Source organism: Centruroides sculpturatus, unplaced genomic scaffold, assembly GCF_000671375.1.
Source record: "Centruroides sculpturatus isolate CEXI.00-Female unplaced genomic scaffold, Cexi_2.0 scaffold342, whole genome shotgun sequence".
In the NCBI taxonomy this organism is placed as follows: Eukaryota; Metazoa; Arthropoda; class Arachnida; order Scorpiones; family Buthidae; genus Centruroides; species Centruroides sculpturatus.
In genome coordinates, this window is record NW_019384666.1 from 46,668 (window position 1) to 60,506 (window position 13,839).

At 25.4% G+C, this 13,839-nt stretch overlaps 1 protein-coding gene across 2 annotated transcripts in view; it reads left to right on the top strand.

Moving 5' to 3' along the window:
* Nucleotides 1-313: 313 nt before the first annotated feature.
* The window catches only part of LOC111626646 (tachykinin-like peptides receptor 86C), an 80,508-nt gene continuing 66,982 nt past the window's right edge, over nucleotides 314-13,839 (top strand). Inside the window, exon 1 of one of the 2 annotated variants that reach the window (XM_023370097.1) lies at nucleotides 314-750. In XM_023370097.1, the coding sequence (XP_023225865.1) occupies nucleotides 347-750 (404 nt within the window). In that variant the 5' untranslated portion in view covers nucleotides 314-346. The remainder of the gene's footprint in view (nucleotides 751-13,839) is intronic. The other variant, XM_023370098.1, reaches the window with a different exon arrangement.

Sequence of the window (13,839 nt, forward strand, 5' to 3'; positions counted from 1 at the left end):
TTTCAAATAAAATATTTAAGAAATAAATTTAATTAAAGATTTTATATATTTAATTAATTTTTAAGAAGTATTTATATTTTTATTCCTGTTATATTGATTATTCGTTAATTTTAGAACAAAGTGTATAGTTTCTATTTTTAAAGAATCAGATAGCATTTAAATTATATAAAAATTATTTAATGAATTGTTAAGATTGAATAACATCCTGAATATTAATTACAATAGCGAATGAGGTAGATAATAGTGGCGCTAGTACGCTTCTTTATATATAAAAGGGGTGGAAAGCAACACAGTCGAGCTCAGTTGACAGTCGCCAGTCAAAGAGTTACTATCTATCCAACTCTATATGGATGCAGAAAATCTCACTTATTTTAATTTATCTTGCTTGGAAAAAGTTGAAAATTGTTCTCATTCAACAATTTATGAAGTATCTTACATACCACCCTTATGGCAACAATTCTGTTGGGGTATTATTTTTGGTTTAATGGTAATTGTAGCGACTATAGGTAATGCTATTGTTATATGGATTATTTTAGCTCATCGTAAGATGAGGACTGTTACTAATTATTTTCTTTTGAATTTATCTATAACTGATCTACTCATTGCTACTTTCAATGTCGTTTTTAACTTTATATATATGTTAAGAAGTCATTGGCCATTCGGAATGACTTATTGTGTTATTAGTAATTTTATTGCTAATTTATCTGTATCTACGTCAGTGTTCACTATGTCAGCTATGAGTGTAGACAGGTGAGTTTTTTCTTCATAATAAATTTATAATATAATATCTAATATTTCTATAAAAATATTTACTTAAAGTAAAGGTAAGTAAAGAGTTATCTATATTTAATTAATAAGAAACAAAAATTTTTTAGAAAGTAATTTAATACTGTTTTATTCATTATATATGATTCAAATTTGTCTAATTTTATTTCCTAAAGAAAATTAAATTATTTAAAAAATGATTTATAAAAAACTTAATAGAATTATTTTTTAAAACTTTTTTTCTTGGAAGATAAGTGTTGCTCATTTCTTACCGTATTTTATGACAATAAATTACCGTAAGAAGTGAGCAACATTGGTTTTATGTTCTATCTGATGAACAGGTAGAACATAAAACCAATACTTAAATTATATAAATTACATTCAGGTGTTAGTTAACATTGCATTTTAAATAATGTTTTTAAGGCATATTTTCTTGGAATTTACTTAATACTTCTATTTAATATTATATAAGTTATTGCTAAAAAATAAATCGAAATTGATAGAAATTAAATATAGAAAATTTTTACTAGAAGATAGATATATAGGTTTTATATAAAATTTTTTNCTTACATATATGCAAACAATTTAAATGCTTTATATAAAAAATTTTATATTTATATTTAAAAATCATTGACTATAAAATATAACACGTTTAAAAATAATTATATATTATTTAAAAATTAATTTTTACTCACATTTTTAAAGGTCATTTTTTCTATCAAAAATATATATTTTCATAATATAAATATTCCTTAATCAAATATTTTTAAAATAAATTTTTTGGTGATTTAATATAAAAATACTTAAAATAAATAATAAAAATCATTTAAGTTTCCTTTTAACATTAATTATTAAAAAATAATAAAATAGCTTTAGTTTTAATATTATTTTAAAACGTTTATTTCATTTTTAAGAAAATTACTTCATAAAATAAATATTCTAAAATTTAATTATTCAATAAATTTTCTTCGCGCGTCACACGTATTACATAAATCGTAGTGTTTTTTTTAATGTTTATTTAAGAAATATTACGAAATAAATGTTTATGAATATCATAAATAATCACTTATTATTGTAGTTTTATTAAATTACACAACTAATTTCGATAATCCTTCAGAAATTACGTGATACTGTTTTATATTCCAACTGGTAAATCGCGAACTACTAGAGTGCTTCTGATTGCACTTCTACCTAATGTAACGTTCTCTCTGTATGTTAAAACGAGTTAAAACGAATATTCTAGACAAACAAGTAATTCAGTTAATAAACTGTTTTCGAAGATAAAATTTTAGTTAAATTAATATTACATAAATATATTTAGGGTGTCCCAAAAGTTTGATAACCGTTTTCATTTTAAGCAAGTCAGATATTGTGTATTAAACAGAATGAGAGCACCTTGAAGAAGATCGTAAATAATGTAGTTGAATTAGTCAAAAATTTATTTTGTATGCGGGTCAACTGAGTTTTGGGGCATCCTGTATTTTAAACAAGAAGGATCTCAATTTCAATAATTATTCAATTATATTATAAAGTTTCTAGCTATTTGAATAACATTTCGTAATGTTTAATTGACTTTTAAGTCACCACTCTGCATATTATATATATATATATAGACTATATATTACTAACACAATCTGACATGGTAAGTTGTATAATATACTGTATAAACATTTATTTAATATAACACTTATAACAATATAAGTTATTGATTTGAATATAAAGCAGATAAAATATGTTTAAAATAATATGAAAAGAGGAGATACGCATCCTTTGGTAGAGTACGTTGTATCAGCATGTAAATATTGAATCGAGTGCTGTACTTCGATTGATAGGAATGAAAAAAAAAACAGAATTGATGACAAGCATTTTCAATATACCATTCATTGATCTTTTCCTTCTTTTCTTTTATTATATCGAATTAAATACTGTAATATANTAATTAAATGCCCTAAATGATAAATTGAAATACAAAATCAATAAATAGAATATGTAAATACTGCGTAATTGCATTTACTGGTCGCACACCATTGATTTTGGTATCTTAAACATGTCCGCCGGATCCACCACACGTGTGCCACTTTCATACTTGGCAATAAGTTCCTTTTTCATTTCAATCATCGATATTACAGCCTTCTTATTTGTTAGACTTCGCTACCTGCACACATTTCTCGAATGATATGATTAATGATTAAAGGTGATATTATATTGAACGGAAAGTTTTTGCGTGTTTTTAACAGCTGTCGTGAATTTAGATGAAATGAAATGTGGATTTAATTATAACAGTTGTGAAATTTAATACATAAGTAATTTTAGATTAAATTCTTTGCTTATGTAATACTTCGAGTGCATTTTTCACTGCTCGGCAGTTCGAACTGTGAAGCGTTCGAAGTTAGAATTGTTCGACGTACAAGATATCACTGTTTATAATTTTACGAATTAATGATGTTTCATTCATCATTAATTGGTTAATTAGTTTAAAACGCGTTTATTATTAATAATATTTATTAAAATTCAAAAGTTACGTAAATTTAACTTCTAAAAAACATGCATCAAAGAGAAATAGAAAAATAAAAATTTTAAATGTTATATTGATTATGTTATATTTTATTATAATGATATTACGGTAATATTCGTTCGTTTTAATTATTAATTTAAAATTAATTTTTGTGGGAAAAAAATTATATTTTAATTAGTAACAAATTTACACATTATTTTAAAAGTGAATTCGAAAATAACTACAAAATCGATTTTGTTTTTGTATTCAAGCTTCTTATATAAAAGTTATTTTCATGTTGTTTCTATTTATATACGCTTAATAAATTAGTTTTTTTTTTGAATTTATACTACACTAAACGACCTCTTTTTTTGACAGATATCAATTTTCAATTTTGTTCAAGTAGTAGCATCTACAAACTCGACATTTTTTTCCTTTTTTTTGACAGCATCCATCTTTTAGTACAGTATTTGCCACAGGGGTGCTTCTACACGAATAACCAGAATGTATCGTGCACCATGTAATTTTCTAGTTCATTTCATTTAATAACTGCATCATTTAATTGGTGATAAAATTTCTAGTATTCATGCTTCTAATATACGTTCATTAAAGCATTTAATGATGGATTTTGTGATGTATTTACATTAAATTCACAATGTAAATGCCAGCATTTATTGTTGACTGTTAACTTCAATAATAAAAAATTTCAATTATAAGTCGGTTAAGTTCGCTGTATACACTTAAATTAGCTATAAATTGCTTAAATTTAGATGTATACACCTTAAATTTAGAAGGGTATGCCATGAATTTCAACATCGTGCCATTTCAAGAGAGCCAATTTAATCTAATCCCTAGTTATGGTGAAGATTTCCAATATTGTCAGTTGAAGGTTTCTTGACTTATACATATGGTTAAAATGTATCTTTCAAATAAAATAATAATATTTAATTTATAAAAAGTTTAAAAATTGATTGTTTTGATTCTATAAATGAATAGTATGCAGATATTATATATATATATGTTAACTGACTTTTGGACCGCCCTGTGTATTTGTATGTTTACACGTATTTTTATCAGTCATTACATTTATCAATTTATGATAAAGATGGAAATTATTCAGAAATATTCGAGAATTAAAAGTGTTTTTTAGAATTTACGCTTGTTGAACAAATAAAGCTAGATTAATGATGCTATTAAATGTCAAGTATATCCTGAGATTAAATAATTCTGATTTTCAAATTGTCTCGATTATAGATTATCATTGTCGTGTATTTTCCTGTTCTTACTGCTTAATCTTTAATAATTTTACAGATTACACTAGTACAAATTCGAAAAATATCTATGTAGGATGTTTATTAAATAAATAGGGTATATTTTATAAAATTTATATAATGTTTTATTACTAAATTAATTTCATTTAAAAATCATGTTTAAACTAAAAATACAAACGTATTACAAAAAATTTCCTAAAAGATTAGTTTTTATATTTATATTTATATTCATTTATTTAAGTCATTGTGAAGTTAATAAATTAAATATTAAATGAAATAATTAATTATGCAAATATATTTTTTTAATATTTAAATTATTTGTTTATTTTAACTTCAAAATTTTCTTAAAATTAATTTTATATAAATAAATGTAAGCCCAATATTCTGTTAACGTATAGGCGACAAATTGGACTCGATATAGTGACTTTTTGATTTAGAGAATAATTTTATTCATATTTGTTACTATGTAGTGAACCCTTATGTAGTGAATGTCCTTCGAAAGTTCACTATATAGAGTATTTGTGTGTGTATATGTATATAAAGATGCCTCGTACTTCGAATTTAATTCATTCCACGAGTCCATTCGAACTCTCAATCGTTCCAGGTCCGAAGAAATTTTTTTTTTCCATTAGAAGTGAATGGAAAGTAAATTAATCCATTCCCGGTTCCTAAACGACACCCATTTAGATAAACTTAAAAGAGCAAATACGCATAATTTACGGTAAAAATAACATAATTAAATGCAATAATGATAAATTGAAATACAAAATCAATAAATAGAATATGTAAATACTGCGTAATTGCATTTACTGGTCGCACACCATTGATTTTGGTATCTTAAACATGTCCGCCGGATCCACCACACGTGTGCCACTTTCATACTTGGCGATGAGTTCCTTTTTCATTTCAATCATCGATATTACAGCCTTCTTATTTGTTAGACTTCGCTACCTGCACACATTTCTCGAATGATATGATTAATGATTAAAGGTGATATTATATTGAACGGAAAGTTTTTGCGTGTTTTTAACAGCTGTCGTGAATTTAGATGAAATGAAATGTGGATTTAATTATAATAGTTGTGAAATTTAATACATAAGTAATTTTAGATTAAATTCTTTGCTTATGTAATACTTCGAGTGCATTTTTCACTGCTCGGCAGTTCGAACTGTGAAGCGTTCGAAGTTAGAATTGTTCGACGTACAAGATATCACTGTTTATAATTTTACGAATTAATGATGTTTCATTCATCATTAATTGGTTAATTAGTTTAAAACGCGTTTATTATTAATAATATTTATTAAAATTCAAAAGTTACGTAAATTTAACTTCTAAAAAACATGCATCAAAGAGAAATAGAAAAATAAAAATTTTAAATGTTATATTGATTATGTTATATTTTATTATAATGATATTACGGTAATATTCGTTCGTTTTAATTATTAATTTAAAATTAATTTTTGTGGGAAAAAAATTATATTTTAATTAGTAACAAATTTACACATTATTTTAAAAGTGAATTCGAAAATAACTACAAAATCGATTTTGTTTTTGTATTCAAGCTTCTTATATAAAAGTTATTTTCATGTTGTTTCTATTTATATACGCTTAATAAATTAGTTTTTTTTTTGAATTTATACTACACTAAACGACCTCTTTTTTTGACAGATATCAATTTTCAATTTTGTTCAAGTAGTAGCATCTACAAACTCGACATTTTTTTCCTTTTTTTTGACAGCATCCATCTTTTAGTACAGTATTTGCCACAGGGGTGCTTCTACACGAATAACCAGAATGTATCGTGCACCATGTAATTTTCTAGTTCATTTCATTTAATAACTGCATCATTTAATTGGTGATAAAATTTCTAGTATTCATGCTTCTAATATACGTTCATTAAAGCATTTAATGATTGATTTTGTGAGGTATCCACATTAAATTCACAATATAAATGCCAGCATTTATTGTTGACTGTTAACTTCAATAATAAAAAATTTCAATTATAAGTCGGTTAAGTTCGCTGTATACACTTAAATTAGCTATAAATTGCTTAAATTTAGATGTATACACCTTAAATTTAGAAGGGTATGCCATGAATTTCAACATCGTGCCATTTCAAGCGAGCCAATTTAATCTAATCCCTAGTTATGGTGAAGATTTCCAATATTGTCAGTTGAAGGTTTCTTGACTTTACATATGGTTAAAATGTATCTTTCAAATAAAATAATAATATTAAATTTATAAAAACTTTAAAAATTGACTGTTTTAATTCTATAAATGAATAGTATGCAGATAGACATGACTCGCAACGGATCGATCAGTATGGGTTTGGAATGAAAAATAACATCACCGTATTGTTCATAAAAAATTCTACAGGGTCTGTCTGGATTATCTCCCATAGTACCAGGTTAAAATCTTACCACGCGTATGTCCGATCGATATAAATAAATTTAAAATATTGTATTTTAAAAAGTACAATATTAAGACATTTACTATAAATTTGCTAATTTCATTTTTAAAATTTAAGTAGAATTAATAAAAGTGTGCATTTTATAGAAGAAAATATGCATTATTATAAAATTAAGCAAAATGTTTATATAGTTTACATGAAAATTATAAATTTATTACAAAAATTCATATTTATATAAATGATTTTTTTACAATAAAGAAGTGAATTTTGCATGGTGTTGGATTGATGGGATAAGGCAACGTAACAAAAGACCAAGCTACACAATGGGGAGGACTTTCTATGAGAAATTGGCCTCTATTCAGATGTTATAGACAAGTGAAAAATCACGGAAATCTCCACGTAGCCAGCCCGGTTGCTCCACAAATGAGCTGGCTACCGACAAGCTACCGGTATTCAATGATTTTATTCACTCGATCACTTGGTGAGCATTTTTACACAGGAAAATTATACTTTTATATGAATACAAGAGCGTTAAATATCCATGCCATCTAAAATAAAGCATAAATCTAAATAAAGAGCATAAACGCAATCTAAAAATGTACAGTTTTCTGCATAAAAAGTTTCTTTTTTATCGTAAAACATTATCGTAAAAGGTAACAATTTTTCTAAGAAATTTGCATTCGTTCACATCAAATTATGTATTTTAAGGAAAAATTTTGCACAGTTTTATACACAATACACATTTCTTTTTATATAATTAATACATTTTAAAAATTATCTCAGTAATCGCAGAGAATGTTTAAATGCTCATTAATTACTGAAAAAACTTTCCAAGCAAAAAAAATTGGAGATTTATGAGCTATTGCTTTAACAATATACTTTTAAAAAATATAAATTTATGCTTATAGTTTATATATTTATTAATTTACAGTGCAATCTCGATATAGTAAACTTTCAATGGACAGAGTAAATCACTTACTATATCAAAAGTTCACTATAAGCTTATGGATAAAGAATAGCAAAAACTAACGAAATTGTTCACTATATCAAGAATCTGCTATTATATTTTTATTTTCTCGGCTGTTATATAAAAGAGGAAAAGTATGACAATTGGTAAAAAATTACCCTCTTAAGAATTTTTCCATTTTCGGACTCGGAACCTAGAAATGATAAAAACTCAAAAAAAGTTGGGTTTTTCTTTTCTGTATTATGGATGTCAGTGTGTGTATGTAAGGGAAAATAATTTTTTCATCCACTTTGATGCTTAATAACTCTTGTCCCTTTTATCAAAAATTTGTGAAATTTTGCAGAGATATTTTTGAATTATGGAGAAATGTTTTTAGAAATTGTCAGAAAAATCGAACGATTGGTTCGAGAGATATCAAGAGGATGGAAAGCATATTTCAGAAATCTTCCAAGTTACGAACTTTTTAGAAACTCGTTTTGTATCAAAATTAAGTCTTTTTGCCGTTTTATAGTAATTAATAGTATAAAAGTTATTTGTGATTGATTACACCTATAACACTACACTTATGGAACTCAAAATCATATATAAATAGTGTTTGTGGCATAGCTTTATGGCACTAGTGCCACAAATAGTGTGTTTATACATGATTTTGAATTCCATAAGTATAGTGTTATAGGTATAGTCTAACCACAAAATACCGTATGACAATTCGTTTATAATTAGCCACTATGGCATTCATGGAAATTTCCATTCATGCCATAATTGCCTATATTATAAACTAATTGCATAATATCCTATTTTAATAACTCATAACGGATGGAGCCTCGCAGAATATTAACTTCATGTTAATGTATCATGAGTTTCTTAATTAAACATAAGTATTTTACGCCGGGAAAGAGTTCTAGATCATATTATTTTGAGGATCGTTTAGTGTTCTGTTAATTAACCTGTATAATATTATATTGTTGTTTTAACTTTTATTAACATTCTGTTCATTTTTAATCAACTTTTTAAAATTATCTTTTCAGTTGTTTTATCTGAAATCTTCAATGATCTTTCTTTATTCTTAAATGAATCAATCAGCATATTTGAAGTTTTTAAATTAAATTTATTAAAGTCAAATATTTAATTTTCTAAAAAAATTGTTGTAAATATTCAAACAGTGTTTTTTTTTATTATTTGAAGTAAAACAACCGATCAATATTTTATTCTGTAAATGTAAAGGAATAATATAAATTTTATATAGGCCTAAACAAATTTATTTAATAGGAAATTTCTTTCTCAATTTCTTATACTTCGAGAATATTAAAAATCATTGTTTCATTTTCAAATTAATTAATATACTGTACTTTACTATTCATAAATATTCAGAAATCCATTTGATCAAGTCCAGATAGAGGGGATAGAAGGGATTTCTAGAGTTGCTGGAAGTGAAAACTCTTTAAGCTCCTCTGTCTGGTCTTACTAAAAGTTTTTCTGGATATTTGCAACAATGTACAGTTCCAAAATTTAGTCATTTATGTAAAAATACTTTGTATAAAAGCATCGATAAACTTTATTGCGATAAGTGATAAATAATATGTTGTTCTATTTGTTTTATTGCTTACGATATAAATTCAAGAGTGTAAGGGACCTATACCTCGCCATAAAAATGTATGAATAAATCGTATGTCTTTATGGGTTTAAGTGAGATGCGGGGCCTCATAATTTTGTATCAAAAAGAATTGATAGAAGAGAGGTGGATAGATAAGGAGAGATGGAAACTTATGTTCCATCTTTTCTCTCTTAGTTCTCATTTTTATGTAAAATCAAGTATACTTTAGCACTAAAAATACTATTTCTTATTATTTAAAAAATATATTTGTTTTTATCTCTTATTAGTTCCAGTAATACAGAATATATATAAAAATAATATTATTNTTTTGCATGGTGTTGGATTGATGGGATAAGGCAACGTAACAAAAGACCAAGCTACACAATGGGGAGGACTTTCTATGAGAAATTGGCCTCTATTCAGATGTTATAGACAAGTGAAAAATCACGGAAATCTCCACGTAGCCAGCCCGGTTGCTCCACAAATGAGCTGGCTACCGACAAGCTACCGGTATTCAATGATTTTATTCACTCGATCACTTGGTGAGCATTTTTACACAGGAAAATTATACTTTTATATGAATACAAGAGCGTTAAATATCCATGCCATCTAAAATAAAGCATAAATCTAAATAAAGAGCATAAACGCAATCTAAAAATGTACAGTTTTCTGCATAAAAAGTTTCTTTTTTATCGTAAAACATTATCGTAAAAGGTAACAATTTTTCTAAGAAATTTGCATTCGTTCACATCAAATTATGTATTTTAAGGAAAAATTTTGCACAGTTTTATACACAATACACATTTCTTTTTATATAATTAATACATTTTAAAAATTATCTCAGTAATCGCAGAGAATGTTTAAATGCTCATTAATTACTGAAAAAACTTTCCAAGCAAAAAAAATTGGAGATTTATGAGCTATTGCTTTAACAATATACTTTTAAAAAATATAAATTTATGCTTATAGTTTATATATTTATTAATTTACAGTGCAATCTCGATATAGTAAACTTTCAATGGACAGAGTAAATCACTTACTATATCAAAAGTTCACTATAAGCTTATGGATAAAGAATAGCAAAAACTAACGAAATTGTTCACTATATCAAGAATCTGCTATTATATTTTTATTTTCTCGGCTGTTATATAAAAGAGGAAAAGTATGACAATTGGTAAAAAATTACCCTCTTAAGAATTTTTCCATTTTCGGACTCGGAACCTAGAAATGATAAAAACTCAAAAAAAGTTGGGTTTTTCTTTTCTGTATTATGGATGTCAGTGTGTGTATGTAAGGGAAAATAATTTTTTCATCCACTTTGATGCTTAATAACTCTTGTCCCTTTTATCAAAAATTTGTGAAATTTTGCAGAGATATTTTTGAATTATGGAGAAATGTTTTTAGAAATTGTCAGAAAAATCGAACGATTGGTTCGAGAGATATCAAGAGGATGGAAAGCATATTTCAGAAATCTTCCAAGTTACGAACTTTTTAGAAACTCGTTTTGTATCAAAATTAAGTCTTTTTGCCGTTTTATAGTAATTAATAGTATAAAAGTTATTTGTGATTGATTACACCTATAACACTACACTTATGGAACTCAAAATCATATATAAATAGTGTTTGTGGCATAGCTTTATGGCACTAGTGCCACAAATAGTGTGTTTATACATGATTTTGAATTCCATAAGTATAGTGTTATAGGTATAGTCTAACCACAAAATACCGTATGACAATTCGTTTATAATTAGCCACTATGGCATTCATGGAAATTTCCATTCATGCCATAATCGCCTATATTATAAACTAATTGCATAATATCCTATTTTAATAACTCATAACGGATGGAGCCTCGCAGAATATTAACTTCATGTTAATGTATCATGAGTTTCTTAATTAAACATAAGTATTTTACGCCGGGAAAGAGTTCTAGATCATATTATTTTGAGGATCGTTTAGTGTTCTGTTAATTAACCTGTATAATATTATATTGTTGTTTTAACTTTTATTAACATTCTGTTCATTTTTAATCAACTTTTTAAAATTATCTTTTCAGTTGTTTTATCTGAAATCTTCAATGATCTTTCTTTATTCTTAAATGAATCAATCAGCATATTTGAAGTTTTTAAATTAAATTTATTAAAGTCAAATATTTAATTTTCTAAAAAAATTGTTGTAAATATTCAAACAGTGTTTTTTTTTATTATTTGAAGTAAAACAACCGATCAATATTTTATTCTGTAAATGTAAAGGAATAATATAAATTTTATATAGGCCTAAACAAATTTATTTAATAGGAAATTTCTTTCTCAATTTCTTATACTTCGAGAATATTAAAAATCATTGTTTCATTTTCAAATTAATTAATATACTGTACTTTACTATTCATAAATATTCAGAAATCCATTTGATCAAGTCCAGATAGAGGGGATAGAAGGGATTTCTAGAGTTGCTGGAAGTGAAAACTCTTTAAGCTCCTCTGTCTGGTCTTACTAAAAGTTTTTCTGGATATTTGCAACAATGTACAGTTCCAAAATTTAGTCATTTATGTAAAAATACTTTGTATAAAAGCATCGATAAACTTTATTGCGATAAGTGATAAATAATATGTTGTTCTATTTGTTTTATTGCTTACGATATAAATTCAAGAGTGTAAGGGACCTATACCTCGCCATAAAAATGTATGAATAAATCGTATGTCTTTATGGGTTTAAGTGAGATGCGGGGCCTCATAATTTTGTATCAAAAAGAATTGATAGAAGAGAGGTGGATAGATAAGGAGAGATGGAAACTTATGTTCCATCTTTTCTCTCTTAGTTCTCATTTTTATGTAAAATCAAGTATACTTTAGCACTAAAAATACTATTTCTTATTATTTAAAAAATATATTTGTTTTTATCTCTTATTAGTTCCAGTAATACAGAATATATATAAAAATAATATTATTGAAATATGTTTTTCTTTGCTAGATTATGACTTCTATACTTTCTTAATCCATAAATATGAATAAGAAATTTAAACATTTAGTTTAAATAATCGATTAAAATTTATAATTAAAAAAATGTTTAATTTTATTAATGAGTCTTTTGTATATTTTAAGAAACTCTAAAACACTTTTTATGTTCACTTGTCAAGTGAAGTAATAAGAATTAATGAAAAAGTATAATATCTTTAATAATTAATATAAAATTTTGATTAATTACAGAAATTAATGTTGATAAAGTAAACTTTTTATAAAGAAATTAATAATTTAAATTTTTATTTTAGAATAAAATAAAAATTTATCTTTTCAAAATGATCTATGGTAAATAATACATGAGAAGGTAATATATAGTATGGTTGTTTTTAAGAAGCAATCATTAATTTAAAAACATTAATTTTTAAGCTAGAATGAATATAGAGTGACCCAAAAGTCATTTAACCATGTTATTGCAAGCAATTCAGCAATTTTGTTGCAAGTGAGTCAGCAGTTTGGGTATGAAAGTGTGTCGAAGCCTTGTAATTTGTGCATTGAACTAGAAGGATCTCATCCTGAAAAATATCTTTCGAAATTTTTAAGTAATAATTTAGTCTTTACGATAGTTAACTAATTTTTGAATCACCCTTACGAATATCGAGAGGAGGAGCTGAAGATTTTTTCCTGCAAGCCCCATAATGGTTTCTACCCCTATAAATTAATGTTTTATTTACTAACAAAAAATAAAATATTTATGACTGCTTTTTATTAATAAAGAAATATTCTATACCATTTCCTTTCTTTAAAAAGAGATAGCGAAAAGGGCCCGCTAATGGACAAAAGGGACCTACTTTACCACCCTTGCCCCATACAAATTCTGTTGCTCTGTATATAAAAAAATTATCAGAAATGTTCATTAAATATTACAATTTTAGAATTTGCATGTCTTGAAAATACGAAAATTCCACAGAAATTTGGATATAATAATTGATATTTTATATATTAAAATTGAATAATTGATAAGGAAAATATTTAGTAAAGTATAACTTGTCTTTAAAGTATATAATTCTCGTATATTATTATTAAAGTGCACTATAATTAAAAGTTGATAATCATAATTAATAAAGATTATCAAATATCAAAAAGAAGGATATTATCATGTACAAATTTCTAGTCTTTCACTTATTACATTAATTAATCTTAAAAGCTAAGTTAAACTTCATAAAAATTACTTAAAACCATAAATTTTTATTTACATTATTTAATAATTAAACATTTTGTGTATAGGTATGTTAATTTTTGTTAGAATATTCTGCATATGGAAATAAATAAAGTTAAATTACAATCAGTAATAATAAAAATAGATAACTGATAGCACACCA